Source organism: Nyctereutes procyonoides, unplaced genomic scaffold (assembly GCF_905146905.1).
Source record: "Nyctereutes procyonoides isolate TBG_1078 unplaced genomic scaffold, NYPRO_anot_genome, whole genome shotgun sequence".
Lineage (NCBI taxonomy): Eukaryota > Metazoa > Chordata > Mammalia > Carnivora > Canidae > Nyctereutes > Nyctereutes procyonoides.
Genome location: NW_026575044.1, coordinates 30,891,107 through 30,912,157, shown reverse-complemented (window position 1 = coordinate 30,912,157; position 21,051 = coordinate 30,891,107). Strand labels below are relative to the sequence as shown.

The 21,051-nt window shown below is 40.7% G+C and overlaps 1 protein-coding gene and 1 long non-coding RNA gene across 3 annotated transcripts in view; one reads left to right on the top strand and one right to left on the bottom strand.

Moving 5' to 3' along the window:
• Nucleotides 1-4,028: 4,028 nt before the first annotated feature.
• Nucleotides 4,029-14,073, bottom strand: LOC129509131 (uncharacterized). Its single transcript, XR_008664273.1, has 3 exons — nucleotides 13,992-14,073; nucleotides 6,451-6,548; nucleotides 4,029-4,591 (listed from the first exon to the last, which is right to left on the bottom strand). It is a non-coding gene; the product is annotated as an uncharacterized LOC129509131 (long non-coding RNA).
• The window catches only part of DSG2 (desmoglein 2), a 59,738-nt gene continuing 45,225 nt past the window's right edge, over nucleotides 6,539-21,051 (top strand). The window contains exon 1 of one of the 2 annotated variants that reach the window (XM_055324558.1): nucleotides 6,539-7,340. In XM_055324558.1, coding sequence (XP_055180533.1) covers nucleotides 7,233-7,340 — 108 coding nt within the window. In that variant the 5' untranslated portion in view covers nucleotides 6,539-7,232. Of the gene's footprint in view, nucleotides 7,341-14,157; nucleotides 14,251-21,051 lie in introns of those variants that run through there. The other variant, XM_055324559.1, reaches the window with a different exon arrangement.

The window sequence follows — 21,051 nt, the reverse complement described above, 5'->3', positions numbered from 1 at the left end:
GGGGACTTAAGATTTCTTCTTCAGGTGGAAATAGTCCTAGATGAGGTGCTGGGTGAGGTCAGGGCAGACTTTTATTAACTGGATGCTTTAACTCATTTAGATTTAGTATTTGTTTGGCAATTTGGAATGGTCTTTCAGGCAGAAATTCTGACATGCTAAAGAGAAGGCCAGGTTTCCAACCTACCATGATGAAAAATGTACCATGGCTCTGGTGACAGCTATCAGAGACTCAGCAGCCCACGTTTGTTTCCCAGTAAGTGCTTGTTATTTTTATGTCTCCCTTTAAAGGGATGTCACAAGTAAGTCCCTTTGGAACTTTAGATCTAGCCTTGGCTGACCTTCCTCATTCTTTAATTCACACAGTTCAACTTGGATCATGGTGTATGAGGAGCAGACGCTGGATGGGAATGGATATTGAGTGAAGAAAAGTGGATGGCTTGACTCAGATGTTCCAAATCAACCCCAGGAAAATGAAGGCCATGTACGTAAGTTCCAAAAATATCCCCTGATCTTCCTATTTATAGAAAATTTGAAGAATAAAAACAGCAAGATCAGTTCACCTTAACTTTCAAAAATCAAGTAAGACTGTGAAAAAAACACAACTGACAAGCTTCAATGCCACTAACAATTAAGAAACAAGTAAATGTTAAGGTCCCTTCCTTCTTGTAATTGGCAATTCAGCATCTTCTCACTCCTTTACTGGGTCTACAAGGAGTGACTCTGAATCTAGAGATTATATGGCTTAATAGTTGTTCAACAACACAGTCTGAAATCGTTTTTAAGTAAGGGGGCTAATTGTTAAGAAAGGAAGATAATTGTTTGAATTCCAGGTGCCAGAAACAACACATTTTCCATAGCAAATACTGAGATCCCTTCTGCTGCGCTCTGACAAAACATGGGACATTCTAGGTTGGTGTCTTAATTTCTTTTTCTTTTATGCATAGACTTTCTTTTTAACAAATGCATAACAGAAAAAATCTAAACACAATGCAGATGTAGTTAAAACTCAAGAGAATGATGGTCTAAAAGAACAAGTGCAAATGGATACCGTTACCAGAGCAGGAAGAAAGAGGACACTGATAAGCCCTACCAGGTGGCCAAGACAAAGAGGTACATATTCTAATTTAATTCTTACAGTAACCCTGATTATAGTCACGAAAAGAGAGTCCCAGAGAAGCAAATTACTTCCTCAAGGTCATTCAATAAAGTGACATAAATGTAAAGGTTTATCTATAGTTATTCAGTAATAATAATACATAATTATTACTCTGTCAAAATAAGCTGTTTGCTTTCTGCTCTGAGACTTGAGTAGAGCATTAAAAATTGTTAAGAATACAAAGAAAACAATCAAAATGATTTTCTAACAGACTAGAAATCTAGGTACAATTCTAAAGATTAAAGAAGCAGTACACTGGGGGCAAATATATCTATTTGGGAATAGAGGACAGAGCAATCTGTATATTTCTATATATATCTAAGACTGAGAGACAGAGAGAGATAAAAAGGAAGAAACGGGAATAGATAGAATGCAAATATATGGTTTGCTGCTATACTGAAGTATACATGGGGTTATATTTCAGGACACAATGACATCTCTTCCACATTTAATAAGGAAAACAAGCTACCTCAAAAAACAAAAAAACAAACAAACAAAAAATAAAACAAACTATCCAAAAGTCATGGAAACTCTTTTTTGATAAACTCCTTAAGAATTACTTTTTTTTTTTTTTTAAGACTTTATTCATGAGAGACACAGAGAGAGAGAGGCAAGGACACAGGCAGAAGGAGAAGCAGGCTTCATGCAGGGAGCCTGACGTGGGACTCAATCCCGGGTCTCCAGGATCACACCCTGGGCTGAAGGCAGCGCTAAACCACTGAGCCACCCAGGCTGCCCAAGAATTACTTTGATAGCACCCAATTTAGAAGAGGTTATGTGTGACACATAGCTAGGTACAAAAATAATTTTACATGTACCGATTTTGATTCAATATTAATATCTATTATGAAATGACCACCACAGTACATCTAAGTAACATCCATCACCATACATAGTTACAAAAAATTTTTTTCTTGTTATAAGAACTTGTAAGACCTACCCTCTTCACAACTTGCAAATATGCAATTCAGAAATTAACTATAGTGACCCTCTGTATATTATATCCCCATGACTTACTTATAACTCTAAGTTTCTACCTTTTGACCCCTTTCACCCATTTTCCCCACATCCCATGCCCTACCTTTGGCAATCACCAATCTGTTCTCCATATCTAAGACCGTGATTTGTGTTTTATTCTGTTTCACTTTTTTTAAATGATAACTTTAAATAGGTCCTTCAACCTCAGTGTTTCTGTGATTTGTGAAAAACACATTTGAACAGCTACAACTATTTTACTCTTCAACACTATCTCCCTCTCCACCTTTATTCCATGAAGTAGTATTGTATTTTAAAATTTATGCCTCGCAACGTCTGATGTTTTCTGTGTCCTGAATTTGTTATTAAATTAGCAAACAGTAAATGATGTGTGAAAACACAGAGCGTCAAATTCTAATATAAGAAAAACACTGATACTGAAAGAATATGTATGTCCTCATTGCCTCAGAAGGCAAGGGAAGTATTTATATTCTTTCATAGAATCAAGAGAGGATTGCAAAGAATTCTGTTAATTATAAAGTAGCACAGAATCAGGTAATCTTGTATTTATATAAATGGGATAATGACATGGTTTCCACTCCTGCAAAAAGGCATTGTCACTAAGCCAAAAATGAGTATTTAAACACAAAATGTGAGTCATGTCTTTCCATGTCCAATGAACTATGTTGACAGTGATTTATGTGGCCCTAACCTGGAGGTAAAACACACACACACCCATACACACACGCCTCAGATAAGCAAGTAGCTTGGTGTAGCTGATTGAAGCAGTGTCTTTCCATCACCAGATCCACGGACCAGGCATGGTTGGTTTGTGTTGCAGATACAAAGTTTCTACATGCAGAGTCTGCTCTCTAGATTTATTAGTAAAAAGAAAAGAACCACTTAGATTTTCCACCTAATTTTCTTTAGGTAAGGCATAATGAAAAGACCTTGTTTTACCAAACTCTTAATTATTCTCATTCAGGGCCAACATCCACAACTTTAGTGGAAAACTGTGTCACAGGAAATGCAAGTATTAGTCAAAGGGCATAAAGTTTCATTTAGACAAGATGAATAAGTCCTAGAGATCTACTATACAGCACAGAACCTATAGTTAGCAACACTGTATTATATACTTAAATTTTGCTAAGAGGGTAAATCTTATGTTAAGTGTTCTTGGCACTGATGATGATGATGATGATGATGATGATAATAAATAAGAGGGAGAAAACTTTTGGAGGGGATGAATAGGTTCGTGGCATAGACTGTGGTGATGGTTTCATGGGTGTGTACTTACCTCCAAACACATCAAGTTATACACATTAATTATGTACAATTTCTTGTTTAACAAAAAATTTAACATGTAATAAACACACAGTCTCATAAGTTCTGACAATATTTCTTTCTGAATCTTCCCTCTTCCTCTCAGCTGTTATAAATTGCTCTGAATTTTTCCCCACAAGTTATGACTGCTACAGTTGAAAGATAAGTTGATTTTCTAACTTGCCACTCTTCCTCTTTACACTTTCTCGGATCCTGAAACATCCTCTTTTGTGCTGGTCTTTGGAAATTCTTTCAAAGAGGCAAATCAACAACAAAGGCATTTGCTCTTCTACTCTGTGCAACCCTATTTCACACCAGAGCCTCCAGAACAAGCCAACACATGCTTATGGATGCTTCTGCTAATTCTTGCTAGGAAAGGATGTCTCTACTGAAAAAACAAGTCAGGAGATGTTGCTGAATATTTTGATAGGAAACACTGAGCTGTCGGGGAAAGAAAATCTGCTCGACTTTGCACAAAATTAAAGCTAATACTCAAAGGCCTACGAGAAAATTATAAAATGTCATTCCATCTATTAGTCAAATAACTGTATTATGTTTTAATGATTAAGAAAAGATAAATTTGAATTTTTTAATGTGGTTTGTTTTTTTAATTGTGTGTTTTAAATTAACAGTTAAAAGTTTAATCTTTGGAGACAACTAGTTGAGTTCAAACCCCAGCTTTACCATTTACTAGCTGTGTGTCTTTGGGCAAGTTACTTAACCTCTTTGTACCTCTCTGGACTATTTTGGAAATAACAGTCCCTACATAATAAGGTTTCTGTAAAGAAGTTATGAGAATGCACCTAGGACACAGTAAGTGCTCATGAAGATTGTTATTTTTTATTGTTTTTATTATTATAATTTAAATCTTCAAAATGAACTCACTCAAAGAGTACTGACATACAAACTCTGAAACCATGCAAACTCCAAACATTTGTATTATCTGATCCAAAGCCTTGTTTTACAGATGATCAAACTGGCTGAAAAGGAACTTGTTGATCAAAGGTAGAGTTAGGAATTGATCAGGTTAATTCTCTTCTGCAACTCCAAACTTCCACTGTAATATTTCTTGTTCACTAATATTTTGCCTCATTCACAAGGTTGGTCTGTTTAAGCCACTCTGCACTGGAAACTCCTCTGAACACAAGCAAAGAGAGACAAGAATTCAATTCATATCAAATTGTTACCTTGGGACACCTGGGTGGCTCAGTGGTTGAGCGTCTGCCTTTGGCTCAAGGTATGATCCCCAGGTCCTGGAATTGAGTCCCGCATCAGGTTCCTCCCAGCAAGGAGCCTGCTTCTCCCTCTGCCTATGTCTCTGCCTCTCTCTGTGTGTCTCTCATGAATAAATAAATAAATATTTGAAAAAAACTATTATATGGCCAAAATGATGAGGATCACCAAATTATTATAACTTTTCAGTTGAGCTTCCTTGGAAAAGGGCAGAGTGGAGAGCTCTTATTTCCCTTTGAGTTCTATTTTTTTTTTTTAAGTAGTCACCACACCCAGCATGGAGCCCAATGTGGAGCTTGAACTCAGGACCCTGAGTTCAAAACCTGAGTTGAGATTAAGAGTTGGACACTTAACCAACTGAGCGACTCAGGCGCCCCCTAAGAGTTCTTTTTTTTTTTTTTAAGATTTTATTTATTCATGAGACACAGAAAGAGAGACAGGCAGAGACCCAGGCAGAGGGAGAAACAGGCTCCATGAAGGAAGCCTGACATGGGACTCAATCCCAGGTCTCCAGGATCACACCCTCGGGCGGAAGGCGGCACTAAACCGCTGAGCCACCCGGGCTGCCCCAAGAGTTCTAATTACATCATTTCCACCAAGTAGAATAGGGCAGCCAGGTGACTTTGAGGGGAAAAATGTTACTTGAAAATTAGCATGAAAGGGATGGTGCTCTTAACCCAGTCTCCAGTAATATTTATATGTTAGGTATCACTAATAAAATAGCAATTACTCCACACACAAAGGAGACCACACTTTATGTTCAGTCTCTATCTAATATATGCTGCCAAGTTGCTGGCCAAGTGGAAAAGAGTTTTATGTGCAAAAGCTAGTTGACCCAACATAACATGGAAGGAAATGAAATTTGTCTTTTCTTTGGCATGTTTTTTTTTTACCTTATTTCTAGAACATGATATGCACAATGTTTTGATAATCACTACCTCCTGCTTCCTTTAAAAAGCTGACCATAACTAGTTGATAGGTTTTTAAATTGTTTGATAAGTTAATTCACAATAAAGTATAAATCACCAAAGCACTTCATTATTTCTCCTTCGAGCATATATCTTTAATACTTAGAATATCTGTTCACTTAGAAAACAAAGTGATATTCTATTAAGTCATAGGTCAGAAAAAAAAAGTCATAGGTCAGGAGGTGAGGTGTTTTAAGCATAGACACTTTCTAGTGTCCCTCAAATCACCTATTTGACGTCTGTCCATATGACCACAGAGCACACCTGGGACTCAGGTTTCAAATTCTGATCAACTGACCTAATGTATCTAGTCTCTAAGAAATAAAAGTAAATAAAATATTCCATAGAAGTCCCACCAACTTATTATTCCTGAAAACCTAGAAGCCACAATCTTCCTCTGCTGTTTTTTTGCAGATGGATTATCCATACTTTTGAAGTGAAATCCAAGGTATAAAGAACAATAAACCATACTCTGTAGACTTCAGATTCCAACAATTGAAAATTTCAAGGTATAGACTGATTCTCCCACAGTGCCAAACAATGGAAACTCACAATGGCACTTTTATGAACCATAAAGCAATTCTTTACATGAGCTTTCACATGGGTTTTTCTTTGTTCACCTCTAAGTCTTCCCTGTAATATTGCTCTGCTTAATTTGTTGACTTGTCATCAAATGCCCTGATTACTTCAGATGAATGCTCTAATCCTAAAATTAAGAAATATGATGATACACTCTCTTCCTCTTTCATACCCATAGAAGAATTAGTCACAAGAAGTCTTTGTTAACTGACTTACCTCTGTTGTAGCTGATTCTACATGAAATGGGTGTGACTCTTCCCAAAGGTATGACATCATTCAGATATTGTTTTCAGTAAAAGTTAAGAACGGTCCACCTGGAAAAAAAAATGTCATAATAAATTAGCAGACAATTGCCCAAACAGGAGGTCTACTTTCAAGGCATATAGTAATGTTCATAATGACCATTATGAATTAAAAAAATCGTTAACCACAAATGTCCTTAGAGAAGCTAAATATCACTGCGATATTTAAAGCTAAATTATCAAGAACAATTTTTCCCATTGCCTTTTTTGTATCAACATTTTGCTAAGCTGGTTTGCTTAGCATTTGAACATATTTCTGTCTAATAAAATTTCTAAGTGGGAACTAGAGAGGGAGATGAAATTCAAATTAGGTCCACTGCCAAAACAAAAAACGTTAAGCAAAAACAAAAAAATTGTCCAACTCAAATAAAACAGGTTTAAAAACAAACATCTTCCTAAAGTGCTCAGGCACTAGAAACATTTTGAATCTCTCTTCTTATATCTGAAAGACTGCTTCAAATCTCCAATTCCCTGATGTATATAGATGTAACTGCGTTAATTAAATTATTATTCATCATATCAAGAGATTTTCAATTACTTTTGTTACAAAAATGAAGTTACTGCACAGACATATCTGCCACTCACAATATCTAACCGGGGGTTTCAAGAACACCATTATAACTTTTAGTCAGCACAGCTCATGTAAACATGTCCTCCAAAGCAGTGGTTCCCCATATTTTTTTTTCTCCATGACAGATGACATTTGCAAGCTCACATCATCCTGTGCACAAGATCATCTTGAGGCTGTGCTGGCCTTCCCAGCTGGAATCAACTCTCTCCACAGAGATGGAAGTCAAAATGCAAGTAAGTAACATCATTATTGAATAACTTTAAATGTGCTCTAATCATTTAACAAGTAAATCATTCACAAATTACAGAGCTTGATTATTAACAAATTACTACATCCACTGGCATGGTACTGAAATAAAAAACCACCACTCACCATGATGAATTCTGAAAAGTAACTAGAATGAGTGATTTCATTTCCTCAAATCCTGGTTTTTCTTTAAAATGAACGTTGTTAACTATTTTTAAGATTCTGCTCCTCTCTACTCAAGTATTTATAATTATCATTCCAGATTATTTTCAAAGATCTTTAACAATCAGTGTTGCACTTCCAAGTTCACTCTCCAAAACCACTGAATTGCTTCTTTCACTTTTTCTTTACACATATGAACATCCCTTGTCCACGTGCAAATGAATGAAATCAATATTCTTTTCTGTCTTCTGAGGGTTTTTTTTCTGTGTATCTCCATAGGCTCATTAGTCACACTGAGTCAGTGTGATGGCTCTCGCCTGACACCCTCAGTAAATAAACACTCCCATGCCTGCCTGGTAAGCCCTGCAAGTCCTGTCGTGCTGGGGATGGATTCCAGTCCAGAGCTGCTGCTAACAACCAAATGCTTTCCCCCTATCTCCCCCAGCCAGTGCTATTTCCCTTATCTTTCCAAGAATTCCCATAAACAAATCCCGAGGTAAAACTAAAGCCAGAAACTTATTCTGGAAAAAAAAATTTTTTTTCTAGAAACTGTAGTTTGGGGGTGTCTGGCTGGCTCAGTCAACAGAGTACGCAACTCTTGATTTCAAGGTTCTGAGTTCAAGCCCCACATTGGGTGTGGAGCCTATTTAAAAAAAGAAAAAAAAAGAAAAAAAAAGAAAAGAAAAGAAAAAAGAAAAAAGAAAAGATAGTTGGGTAGATAAAATCAACGTTCTCAAGTGTCACGCTTCTGTTAATGAATGCTTGCTTTGTTCACCTCCAGAAGGAAAGAGATTTTCCATATTGTTTATGGTTTTGCACTTTGTCCCTTGGGCAAGGAAGGGAGTCTTAAAGAATGCAGAAATGTTCTCCATTGGCCTCTGAACTTCTTCACTTTACACTGTTCAGGCAGCCTTAGGCAAGACCCATTCTTGGTAAAATGGTGAGGGAGAGGGATTTCGTCCACAGTGAACCAGCCTTCCCACCTTAGTTTGAGGACATTTACTCACATCCTTCCAGGAATATAGTTGTCTCTTGTTCTTTCCCTTTACTCTCACTTTAAAGGCACACTCACACGCGGATGTTCGTACACACCTTCTAGCCTCCAAAATAACCTCAAAGATGTATTCACTTATTTATTCATTTACACATTCAACTAATATTTACTGAAGATCTACAAAGGCTCAGGCAATATTCTAGGTGCTGAATATGCAGCAGTTCACAGAGAAAACACCCCATCCTCATGGAACTTACATTCTAGTAAATGGCAACAGATAATTCATACATGCACAGTCTTTTAGATTGTGATGTGCCAGGAAGAAAATGAAGCAGGGAAGGGGCATGGGGATCTCTAGGGGTGGGAGTAATTTGATTTGTAAATGAGCGTTCAGAGAAGGCCTCACCGATTAGGTAATATTTGAGATGCGCAAAAAGTGAAAAGTGAGGGGGTAAAACATTGTACATGTCAGGACAGAACCTTCTAGGGAAAAGGAATGGAGAGCACAAAGGCTCCAAGGTGGAGCATGCCTGGTCTATCTGCGGTATCTGCTATGGTGTAAATGACTGAAAGAGATTAACATGCCGCCTTCCCTGTACAATGCGTGGAACAGCCAAGAGAACATTCAGCTAAACGATTCCAGATGTCCATAACTGGGGAGAAGGAGCATCTGACGGGACCTCAGAGCCTTACTGAGGTTTCCTAGACACCTGAACTGCTGCTTTGTGCATACTGGGATCCAGCATTATTATAGTCCTATCACATTTTAAAACTAGTGTGATTTATTTCAAAAAAAAAAAAAATCTCTTGGCTGAGCCAAATACTATTTTGAAATTGTAGCACCCTCCACTAATTCTCCTCCACCCTGTGAACAAGGATAAGGATTTCCTTCAGCCATTTGGTTCAGGGAGTTTGCATCCAAATAGCCAGTCCTCCTATATTGACTCACAAGGAGGAGCCTGTGGGGAATAGCTCAGTTAGACATTGTGACTCACTGCATGGGGCTCTCTCACTCTTTCAGGGTGTTGGTGTCTACACCTGTGGTCTCAGGGCTGATTGCTCCTGCCCCAGAACGTGGTGACTGTTCATTAGGGATGTGCTGGCTTCTCTGTGCTAGACCACAAGGCTTGCAGTCCGGTAGGCTTTGATTATTAGTCTGTAAATTCTAGCTCAGAAAGGCAATAAAGTCATCCTCCACCCCAAGTCAGCCAGTTCTCCTTTTTCAATGCCCAAGTTGAAGGTGGCTCTTGATCCATCTAACTGGAAAGTCCATGAGAATCTCAACATTCTGACTCTAGTGTCTGTGATGTCACTCATGCCTGGGCATCTGTGGAAAAGGACCATAGTTCTTTCCCCAGGATTAAAAGGAAAAGTGATCCTCTCTCCTTCTTCCATACTCAATGTAAATCTAATACACTATCTTCTCAACTGGCCCCTAGACTCCACCAGCTTGGCTCCTGCTCATCCCCTCGTGCCACATTCAGTTTCATTATATACACTGACATATCTCTTAACTATCAGCCAGGCCACCCTGCAACCCTAACCCGCATCACCATCTGCTGTCCTTCTGTTCTTGAGCTGCAGTATGGTTGGGGAAAACACACATACACAAACCAACAGACCAACATTTTCTGACTAGATCCACCATTAATTCATTCACAGTGTACATTTCAAACATGTTCCCTTTTAATGCTGTGGGTTGTTTTTGTTTTTGTTTTTGTTTTTTTTACTTCTAATTAGTTCCTTCTAGTATGTGGGCTAAGTTCAACAATTCTTTATCAATCGCCAAATATTTGCTGGCTACAAGGGGCTGGGCCACTATGAATATGCTTTCTAAGTACTAACAGTCTTGAGAGAGAGAAATGGGTGGAGTAGCAGACATGGATGAAATCACCATTAGCCACAATGTGATTGCTGCTACAAAGGTTGTATGAATCATTTCAAAAAGAACCACAGAGAATGAAGGGAAAGGTAACTAACTGGAGGTGGAGAGCATGGAACAAGGAGAATTGAGAATGACTCTCATGTTCTTGGCTTGGGTGGCCAAATTGACAAGGTGTGTGAGAGGCATATGAGGAAGTTGCAAGCTTGAATTGGAGAGGTGTAGAGGGACTGCAGAAATCTTTTCTGTATGTTAGTTTGTTATCCAAAATGATTATGGTACTTTGAGATCCCCATGAAATATCCAAACGGTAGTATTCCCATGTTTGAAGCTTAGGAGAGAGAGCTGTAACAGGTTTGCACAAAGAGAACGCCTATAGATCATACATACTCAGTACCAAGGAAGAAGAAAAGAAGGAAAGGAGAGAACTCAAAAGGCATAAATATTTAACAGGGTGGTGGACAATAAGAAATGGATGGAGAAAGAAAGAAAATTAGGTGACTGTTTCTACCTCCTAAATCCACCTGAAATTATGTTTTCCTTCTCATTTCAAACTACTTGCTAGACTTTTCTAATTGGATATTCCTCTAACATCTCACTGGGGAAAAAAAAAAAAAAGCTTTTACTTCTGACTCCCTTGTTTGTGTTAATGTGATTAAAATAATGCTTTCTTCACAGAAATCTGAAGCTCCTGACTCTCCACTAACAGTGTCTATGTTTTGAGTTACTCTGTCCTGCCAGATTCAGTGTCTCCTTCACAATTACTCATCCTTTAAGAATCAGCTCACCACACCACCCTATAGTCCCCACCGAAAGCCTTTTCTATCTAATATATCATGTCCTCACTGTGAATTAAGACTCTCTTCCCTAGGTTTGCATTATACCCTGCATATATGTTTACCACTGTGTTTATAATAGATTGTAAGTTCTGTAGTTATTTCATAAGTATCTATTTTTGTTTCTTGGGATGAAGAAATATTTATCTTTGTATTTCCAATAAAATGCAAATGAAATGTTTGGTGAGTAGGGACAAACTAAATGTTTGTGAAGGAGTACATGAAGGAGTAAATGAGTGGAGCTAAACCAGAAAAGAGATTCCTCCTTTTATTGCCCTTTTCACATTATGTGAAAGGTATTTCGTATTTTTTATCTACATATGCTTTATCAATAGACATTCTGTAAGTAAGCCTCTTGACCACGATGGCCACTTTTTGTTGTTATAAAGGCCATACATTATGATTTAGAAATCAGGAATCAGGGGCACCTGGGTGGTTCACTGGTTGAGCATCTGCCTTTGGTTCAAGTCATGATCCCAGGGTCCTGGGGTCAAGTTCCATATCGGGCTTCCCACAAGGAGCCTGCTTCTCCCTCTGCCTATGTCTCTGCCTCCCTGCCTCTCTCTCTCTCTGTCTCTCATGAATAAATACATAAAATCTTTTTTTTTTTTAAAGCAATCAAGTGCTTTGTTGGTAGTGGTATTTGTTCCTATGTACAGAGATTTATAAAATAGATTTACTCTCATGCCAGGAGAAAGAAGTCAGGAGCTAGAGCTGTGTTTCATCTGACTTTCAACAACTGCCCTCAACTCACTGAGTCATAAGTTTCAGAATTTTTAAAGGAGAACTACTTCAAGGATGACATACAATGGCACTGGATAGCGCATGCACTGACACCTTCCCTCAAAGCCTTGGAATACATGTTTTATAGAATACTACAGTACTGAAACTGACTTCGTCAGCCTCCGGGAGAGACGAACAATCCAACAGAAATAAACTTTGCATTACCTATTTCTCACTCTGGAAACTACAATTATCTTCATCACTAAACAGAAACCAAACTTTCAATAATGAGACATAAATACTTGCCTATAGGACTCAGGTGCAAGAGCACTAATTTTAGATAGGATTTATATATAGTCTCCAGGGCTGATTTGTGAAAGTAAAGGCTTTTGGTAAAGCCTGTCTTGCTCATTTAGGAGTTTTCCCATAGTGATGGGGAATGAGAATTATCACCAAGGTGCTACCACCCACGTCTAAGCTCAAGAAAAAGGAATGGAAACTAGAAGACATACTTCCCTCCCGATTTAATCATGCATCCAATGCTTAAGAGTCTCCCTGGTACTCAACACTGTTCTAGGCACTGGAAACAGTGGAAAACTAAAGAGAAGCCCTTCCTGGATACTTAGTCCTCTGCTAACTGAATTGCTAACACTTAAATAGTACTTTGCGAAAAGTCACTCAGCAGTTAAGCCCTAAACAAACAGAGGAGAAGAATGTGGTTCTCTCCACTCAAAGAGGAAGTGGACCTTGGAGGCCAGGGAAGAAAGTGACTAAAGAGGAGAGGCCAACTGTACTGGATCCGAAAAACTGGCAAAATCAGAGCTGGGGAGAAAAGGGCAGGATAAACCGGAGAAGAACAAAAGGGCACTTTTGACCACAGAAGGAACTCTGCTATTTTGTTCACCTTGAATGCCAAACTTCCCTTCCTAGCGGCATGCCAACCAACCCTTTATAATCTCACAGGCTCTTCCACTACTCCAACAACTGTTAATCTTGCTTAGAGGTATCCTAACCTGGTGCTGATTCCAGCGTCTCTGTTTTATTTTTTTTAATTAATTAATTATTAATTAATCTAATGATAGTCACACACACAGAGAGAGAGAGAGGCAGAGACACAGGCAGAGGGAGAAGCAGGCTCCATGCACCGGGAGCCCGACGTGGGACGCGATCCCGGGTCTCCAGGATCGTGTCCTGGGCCAAAGGCAGGCGCCAAACCGCTGCGCCACCCAGGGATCCCGAGCGTCTTTGTTTGTTTTTTTTTTTTTCAAATTCAACTTCATTCACATTTACACTTGCAGCAAACAATTATACTACTAGCAGCTACATTTATGGAACCTGAGGTACTAAACACCACAGAAGGCTTCACGGCAGCCCTATGTGTCGGGCGCTATCGATCCACTTAACAGACGTGGGATCTCTGTGCACAAGAACAAAGAGAGGTAGTGCAGGTCCCACCACCGGTAACTACCGGCGCAAGGATTCCGGTTGTGCTTTGTGTAAGAGGTTTTGCGAGTCGTATCGAAGAGTCTGTCTTTCCCCCAACACCCCTAGAATGTTTTCCCAGCTGTGTCCAGTCAACAAGAAGTCAAAGGAGTGTCCGCTTAGACCGTCGGTGATTTTTCTGTTTCTCCCTTAACCGGATAAGCCGCAGGCCTGTTGGAAGCACTGCAGGGCGCCGGGGAGAGGCAAGACGCCGTCCCAGAGCGAGCCAGACACCTAAACCCAGCTGGGGGCCTCCGCTCCCCGACCCCCCGCCTGCCGGGTGCAGGGAGGCCACGGGCGCCCGGGCCGGCGCACGCTCACCAAGCGCTGGACCCCGGGGCGGCGGCGGCGGCGGCGGCGGCGGCGGCGGCGGCGAGCCAGGTCTGCCTGCCCTTAGGCCGGGGCCGAGCCTCCCGGGTGCCGGCCACTCTCTCCCGAGAGGAGGGGGCGGGGCCTGCCCCCCAAAGTCCCCGGCCCGGGGACGTCACGGCCCCAGGTGCGAGTGCGACGAGGGGCGGGCGTGCAGCGCGCGCCTCCCCCTCCTCCGAGGAATCCCCACCTCAGCGCCGGCAGCTCGGGCGGCCTCCAGGTGCCGCTTCTCCCGCGGCGGCCGCACCTGGCACCGCGCCCCGGGCGGGGCGGGGCGGGGCGGGGCGGCGGCGAGCGGCCCTCGGGGCGGGCGCTGCGGGCGCGCTGGCGGGCAGCGGGGGAGCGGGCGGCGCCGAGCAGCGCGAGCGGCCCGGGGCGAGGGCGAGGGCGCGGGCGCGGGCGCGGGCGCGATGGCGCGGAACGCGGAGGGCGCCGCGCTGCTGGTCCTGGTGAGTGCGGCCCGCGGGCGGGGGCGCGGGCGGGGGCGCGGGCGGGGGCGCCGGAGTCGCGCCCGGACCTGCCCGCCTCGCTCGGCCCGAGCGGAGCCCGGCGCCCCGCGCTCCTGGTTTGCGCCCGGGGGTGCAGGGAGGCGGGCAGGCTGTGGCGAGCTCGGGCCCGAGGCCTCGGGAAGCCGCTGGGTCTCCGCGGGCGTGTGGGAACCTGCCGGACGTTCTGCCTCTCGGGCCGCGTCGCTGCGGCCCTAGCGCCTCGGGGCTGTGACGGGCGGGGGCGGGGGCGGGGGCGGGGGCGGCGAGCTCGGAGCACCGCTGCGGGAGCCGCGGCTTTGTTCGCAGTCCTCTCCCTCCCACGGGCAACATGGAGGCGGGCTCGGGCAGGTAGTGCGCCCGCCGGGAGCCGGGACCCGGGAGCCGGGGAGCCGGGAGCCGGGGAGGCCGCGGAAACGCCTTTCTTTATTCCCAGAGGGCAACGAACGCAAGGGCTCCAAATACGGCCTTGCAAAAAAATGCACTTGAGCGGGTTACTGTGACAGTCACGCACCCGAAGATCGTTTGAACTTCAAGCTCGCAAAGTTTGGTGTTCTGAAGTTATTTCCGGGTGTTAAAGATAATAGACCTATGTAACAGCGTGAAGGTTCTTTTTTTTTTTTTTTTCATTTTAAAAGGTGACAAAATCCAAGTGCCGAGCCTCAGTCAAACTGGCTTTTCGGAAGTTCTTAACGAAAAGGGCTTGAACCCCTGGAAAATAATGTTGGCCCACTAGAGCTACGCTTCTTATGCTTGGTTTCTGTGCTCAAATTGGATTTTTTTTTTAAGATTTTATTTATTTATTTATTCATGAGAGACACAGAGAGAGAGAGAGAGAGAGAGAGAGGCGGAGACACAGGCAGAGGGAGAAGCAGGCCCCATGCAGGGAGCCCGACCTGGACTCGATCCTGGGACTCCAGGGTCACGCCCTGGGCCGAAGGCAGGCGCTAAACCGCTGAGCCCCCCGGGCTGCCCTCAAATTGGATTTTAGATATATTTGCCTTCTGTTCAGTAAAGGAATTATACACGATTAAGAAATGTATCTGATTTATGGGGTTTTGTTGACTGGGTTTTGATAAAGTGACAGTCCTAATGTAAGTGCGGGTTCACCTTCCGGAGACTTAAATATTTATGTTCGTTCGGAGACATTAGATGAAATGTCGTACTCCGTTTTCTTACGTAATGGTTAAGATTTAAAAAAAAAAAAACAAAAACCACACAAGTTCATGCTTTGTATTAAATAAAGTTCTAACTTCCCGGGTGCCTGAGTGGCCCCAGTGCGTTGAGGGTCTGTCTTTGGCTCAGGTCCTGATCCCAGCTTCCTGGGATGCAGTCCCACCCCCATCTGGCTCCCTGCTCAGCAGGGAGTGTGCCTCGCCCCCCAGCCCCTTCCCCTGCTCCCTCGCTCTTTCTTATTCTCTCTCTCAAATAAATAAATAAAATCTTTTTAAAAAAATAAGTAAAGTTCTAACTTCCAAAAGATTACCTTCTCTTTCTCCCAGAATTGTAATGGACAAATAGAGTATATTTATTTTTATAGTAATATGTCTACATATTATTGATATTAGTTAATTATACTAATATGCATTTTTCCTGCTTTGTGTCTGTGTGTATATCACAGAAAAACAAAGCAAAAAAAAAAAAAAAAAAAAACATGACTAACCCAATCTAGGGATTTCAGTGAAATCTCACTTGGAATAGCATACTATGTAAGACCTCCAGACCTTTGGCACACCAATTCATTTTCCTGCAGTGTTTATCCATTTCATTTTGCCCAAGTCATGGAGGTAATTTTCAGTCAAGTTCATTTTTTAAAAGATTTTATTTGTATATTCATGAGAGACACAGAGAGAGGCAGAGACACAGGCAGAGGGAGAAGCAGGCTCCACGCAGGGAGCCCGACTCCGTACTTGATCCCGGGTCTCCAGGATCAGGTCCTGGGCCGAAGGCGGCGCTAAACCGCTGAGCCACCCTGGCTGCCCAGTCAAGTTCATTTTGTTAATAAAAATTCTCTATTATAATTTAGGATTTTCATTTTGGCCTCCAGAATTAGAGAGTAACTAATTTTACCTCATTGTGATACCTCCTGGCTAAGTAGAATACCAAGCTAACATAACACCTAGCTTACTTTGAGGGTTAAATATTAAATTCCTTTCTTTTTTTTTTTTTTTAAGATTTTATTTATTTATTCATGAGAGAGAGAGAGAGAGAGAGAGACAGGCAGAGGGAGAAGCAGGGTCCATGCAGGGAGCCTGACATGGGACTCTATCTGAGGACTCAAGGATCATGCCCTGGGCTGAAGGCGGTGCTAAACCACTGAGCCACCCAGGCTGCCCTAAATTCCTTTCACGTAGGAACATAATTGCCTTAATTCTCAAATGGTATGGCAATTAGGCCAAGTCGTGTATGTTTATGGAGAAATAGCTAATAATTTATGTATATTTTCTGTTTTAGCAATCCTGTATTTTTACTCTATTAGGCAATACTTCTTTATGACGTGATTGTAACTAGCTGAATTGGAACAAATTCTGAACTATTCTTTGTATTTTCTATTATGCTTTTGTGATATAAATTTGAAAAATTTGTTTTTGGTCAAAGAAAAGTGGGCATTTCAGCATTTTGCCCTCAGGGTGTTTGAAGTTGAAAGTATACTTTTTGGTAAAGAATGGAAAACAACTCCTTTGTCAGAGTTCTTGAGGAAATGGGTCTTTTATAGAAGGGAATGTAAATTGTATTCTGTATGGGTCGGGAGTTCAGATAACAATTTATTCTAGCTAGTTAAAGTAAAAGGGATGTATTTCAGGGAATTAATTTGATAAGAAAAGAAAGGGCATAAGTGTAAGAAAGATTGAGGAAACAGACTTCATTTTGTTGTCAGTAAGGACTTCCAAGCCATACAGCCAATCCCACAGTGCAGAAAGTGCCATGATCTGAATGCTACTTTTGCTGCCAGGTTCAGAACCATGCCACATTTACTAGGATGCATGGCCAACTAAATGTGCCAGGACCCTGCCTCTTGGCCTCCACTATCGAGTAATAGACACTAGAATAGTAATAAACCCCAACTGCATCCTACATACTAGGCTCACCAGCAAAAACAGCATACATACAGATTTTACTTCACTTCCTTCTTTCAGATCTTATATAAATGCTGATTGATTGAACTTAAATCATGCTTAGAACATTAGCTGCAAGGGAGTCTATGACCTGTGGTCTCTAGCTTTCCTCTGCAGTTCAGGGAGACACACAAGAAAGGAGATACTGAGTGGCACCCACACAACTATCACAGAGTCCTTTAGGCCAATTCTATCAAAATGGAAATAGAAACAATTTCCTGACAGTCTTTCCTCTTCAGCAGTTCGTTGTTGTTTTTGTTGTTGTTTTGGGTTTTTTGTTTTTACCTGGGATTCACCAGCTACCAAGTACTGCACAGATAGAATTCAAAGGGTCCTTAGACATGGCTGGGAATAAATTACATATCTGTGTTTATTCATCTCTATCTGAAATATAGCATTTCTTTAAATTAGTGTAAGAAAGATACTGCGTCAGCTTTAGCAGTACTTGTGACTTTTTCACAAATATTGTCACATTGTACTATAGTTATCTGAAAATACCATTTGTTCCCATCACTAATAGACTTCTAGATTTTATTATTAATGGGTTGATAATGAAGTGCATTATATCACTGCGTCACAAATTGGTGTTTCTTAAATTCTGACAACCATTTCAATGTTGGAATGGAATTCCATTCATAATCCAGTGGTTTTTTTTTAATTTTATAGATTTCAAAATATTATTCTGAGAAGGGATCCATAGACTTCACCAGACTGCTAAAGAGGGCACTCCGGTTACAGATTTTCTGATGGTTGCCTCCATTTGGCCTTTGACTAATTAAGCTTGCTTTAAAAAATCAAACTACGTTTTAAGGATTCAGTGATAACAAATCATATTATGAACAGTTAATACCTACTGGTGTATTAGTTTGCTGGGGCTGCTGAAACAAAGTACTGAAAATTGGGTAGCTTAAAACAGCAGAAATTTATTGTCTCACAGTTCTAAATGTTAGTAGTCTGAAATCAAGATGTCAGCAAGGCCCTGTTCCCTCTGAAATCTGTAGATTTTCTTTCTTGCCTCTTCTAGTGTTTGGTGGTTTGCTAACTATCTCTGGCATTCCTTGCCTTTTAGATGCCTCGCTGCTATCCTCCAGCTTCACATGACATTCTTCCTATATCTCTTCTTATCATCTTACCTCTGCACATTTCTGAGTCTATGTCCCAATTGCCCCTTTTTATAAAGATATGGGTTGTAATGTATTAGGGCTCACACTGATGACCTCAGCTTGGTTAAATCCACAAAGACCCTGTTTACAAATAAGGTAACATTCTGAGACATTGAGGGTTAGGACTTCATCATGCCTTTTTTTGAGAGACACAGTTCAACCCATAATAAATAGGTTAAACTGTCTATAAATTATCAGTAACATTGGAGTTTTGCTTGAGTTGTAATATACAACTGGATAATAGAATTTAGAGTAAATTCAAGTATAAATTAGGTGATAAATATTGAAGCCTATAAGAAAAATCCGTTATATCCAGGGATTTTAGAAATACATGCTTTCACATTCGTTTTTATTTCTAAAAATTAATAGGTTATGGGGAAATATCAACTGTTAACAGAAGTTTCCTTAATAATACACTTAGAAGGAAGTATCATATAAAAAGGTATGCACATTCATTTGGGCCAAATTCTTCCCAGTCACTAGACATTCCTGATGAGCTAAATTAAAATCCCCTTGTTGAGGCCCAGATATATGTATGATAGAAACTTTGCAGTTAATCTAATTATCAGACAGGTATAAGAGTGAGAATTACTGGTCTATATTTTATAAAACAGATTATTCATGAAGGAAGCATACAAATATTTATAGGGGAAAAAATTACACATTGAATAGGGATTGGTATTTTTTAAACTGCCAAATGTAGGAAAAGTCAAAAACCTTTGTAGAAATAATAAATGAGCTTTAGATCAATTTGAGCATATTTTAATCACAGCTTTTTTCCCCCCTGTTTTTCAAAGTGCCACAAATTTTAAGAGCTAAATAATACTTTTCAAACATATAGTCCATATATGTATGATAAGAGATTGTTTTCTTAGTTAAGGTTATCTTAAAGTATCAAATGTATACCATAAATAATGGTATTTATCAAACACTATTTTTGTTTATTTCAAATTATTAACAATTATTGAAATTTTTATTATATGTGAAGCTTAGGGATTAGAGTAAAAGAAACTAAACACCAGAATTTGTATCATAGTCTAATGGTAATGATAATGCTCACAAGAAAAGAAACTGTAGACACTAACCATATACGACCACTGTTTAGTAATGCCTTGCTCAGTTTTATTTTTAAACTTCTTCTTTTTTTAATTTATGATAGTCACACAGAGAGAGAGAGAGAGGCAGAGACACAGGCAGAGGGAGAAGCAGGCTCCATGCACCAGGAGCCCGACGTGGGATTCGATCCCGGGTCTCCAGGATCGCGCCCTGGGCCAAAGGCAGGCACCAGACTGCTGCGCCACCCAGGGATCCTGCCTTGCTCAGTTTTAAACAAAATACTGGACATTGGGAAACCATGAAAAAAACAGACATGTTCTTCCCTCATGGTGCTTATAGTCTAGTAAACAAGTAAATGGCTAAATTCCAACTGGGTTATAGTAAGAAGAGTAATGACAAAAGAACAGATAATACTATAGAGCCTACAGAAGGAGCTCCAGCACTGAACATCCCAGCCAAGATCTGAGGATAATTATAAATTAGTGAAAAGAAGATATGAAGAGAAGGAGGGAGAAGAATGTTCTAAGTAGAGACGAGTATATGCAAAGGCCTGAAGACAAAGGTACATGGTTCTTTGGGAAAAAAAAACAAAGGAGTTCATTGTAGCTGGAACATGCAATGTGAGACAAAACCCATGCAGAAAGATGAGTGCAGCCTTCTTGATACCAAGGAAAGCCACAAAAGGCTAATAATTAACAAGTAAACATTTTTTAGGGAGGTGTTCAAATCATTAAGAAATTAAAAAGATGAATCTTGGTTGATTTGGTCAAGAAAGAAGTTATAGTAGGTGACCGATTAGGAATAGTTTTTCCTCGTTTTTTTTTTTTTTTTTTTTTTTAAACGGAGATATTCCAAAATTTGGGATATTGTGATCAAAGACAGGGGAGAAAAGGACAGAGAGTAAAGTGGAGGGAGAGTGCTGCCTGGCAGGAGGGTTGCTCTGGGAGCAATGGGTCTCAAGAAAATGTTGAGGGGTCTAGAAGGTGTATTTTGGTTGTCACAAGGCCTAGGATAATACTGATATATAATACCTCAAATCCAGGGTTGCTAAACCTCCAGCATTCTTCAGGACCTTCAAGAAGAATTGGTCACTCATGAATATTTTTCTTATTGGAAATGCCAGTAGCACCCACATTGAGAAATGGTAATAGACAAATAGTGAGAAGTTCTAATTAGGGATTCATCTTACTTATCTCTGTTCTCTTTTGAAAATGCAGATATCTCTCTGGTTGATTGAGCCTTGATGCATTCATTCATTCATTCATTCATTCATTCAACAAATATTATTGAACACCTACTCTATGCCAAACACTTCTAGGTCTCACCCCTTCATGGGAATAATTTTCATCAGTCAAGTGGGTGCTGCCTGGCTGGTTAGAGAACGAGAGGGTAGATTTGGGTAGAGATGAGATGAGAAGAGAGTTCAAATT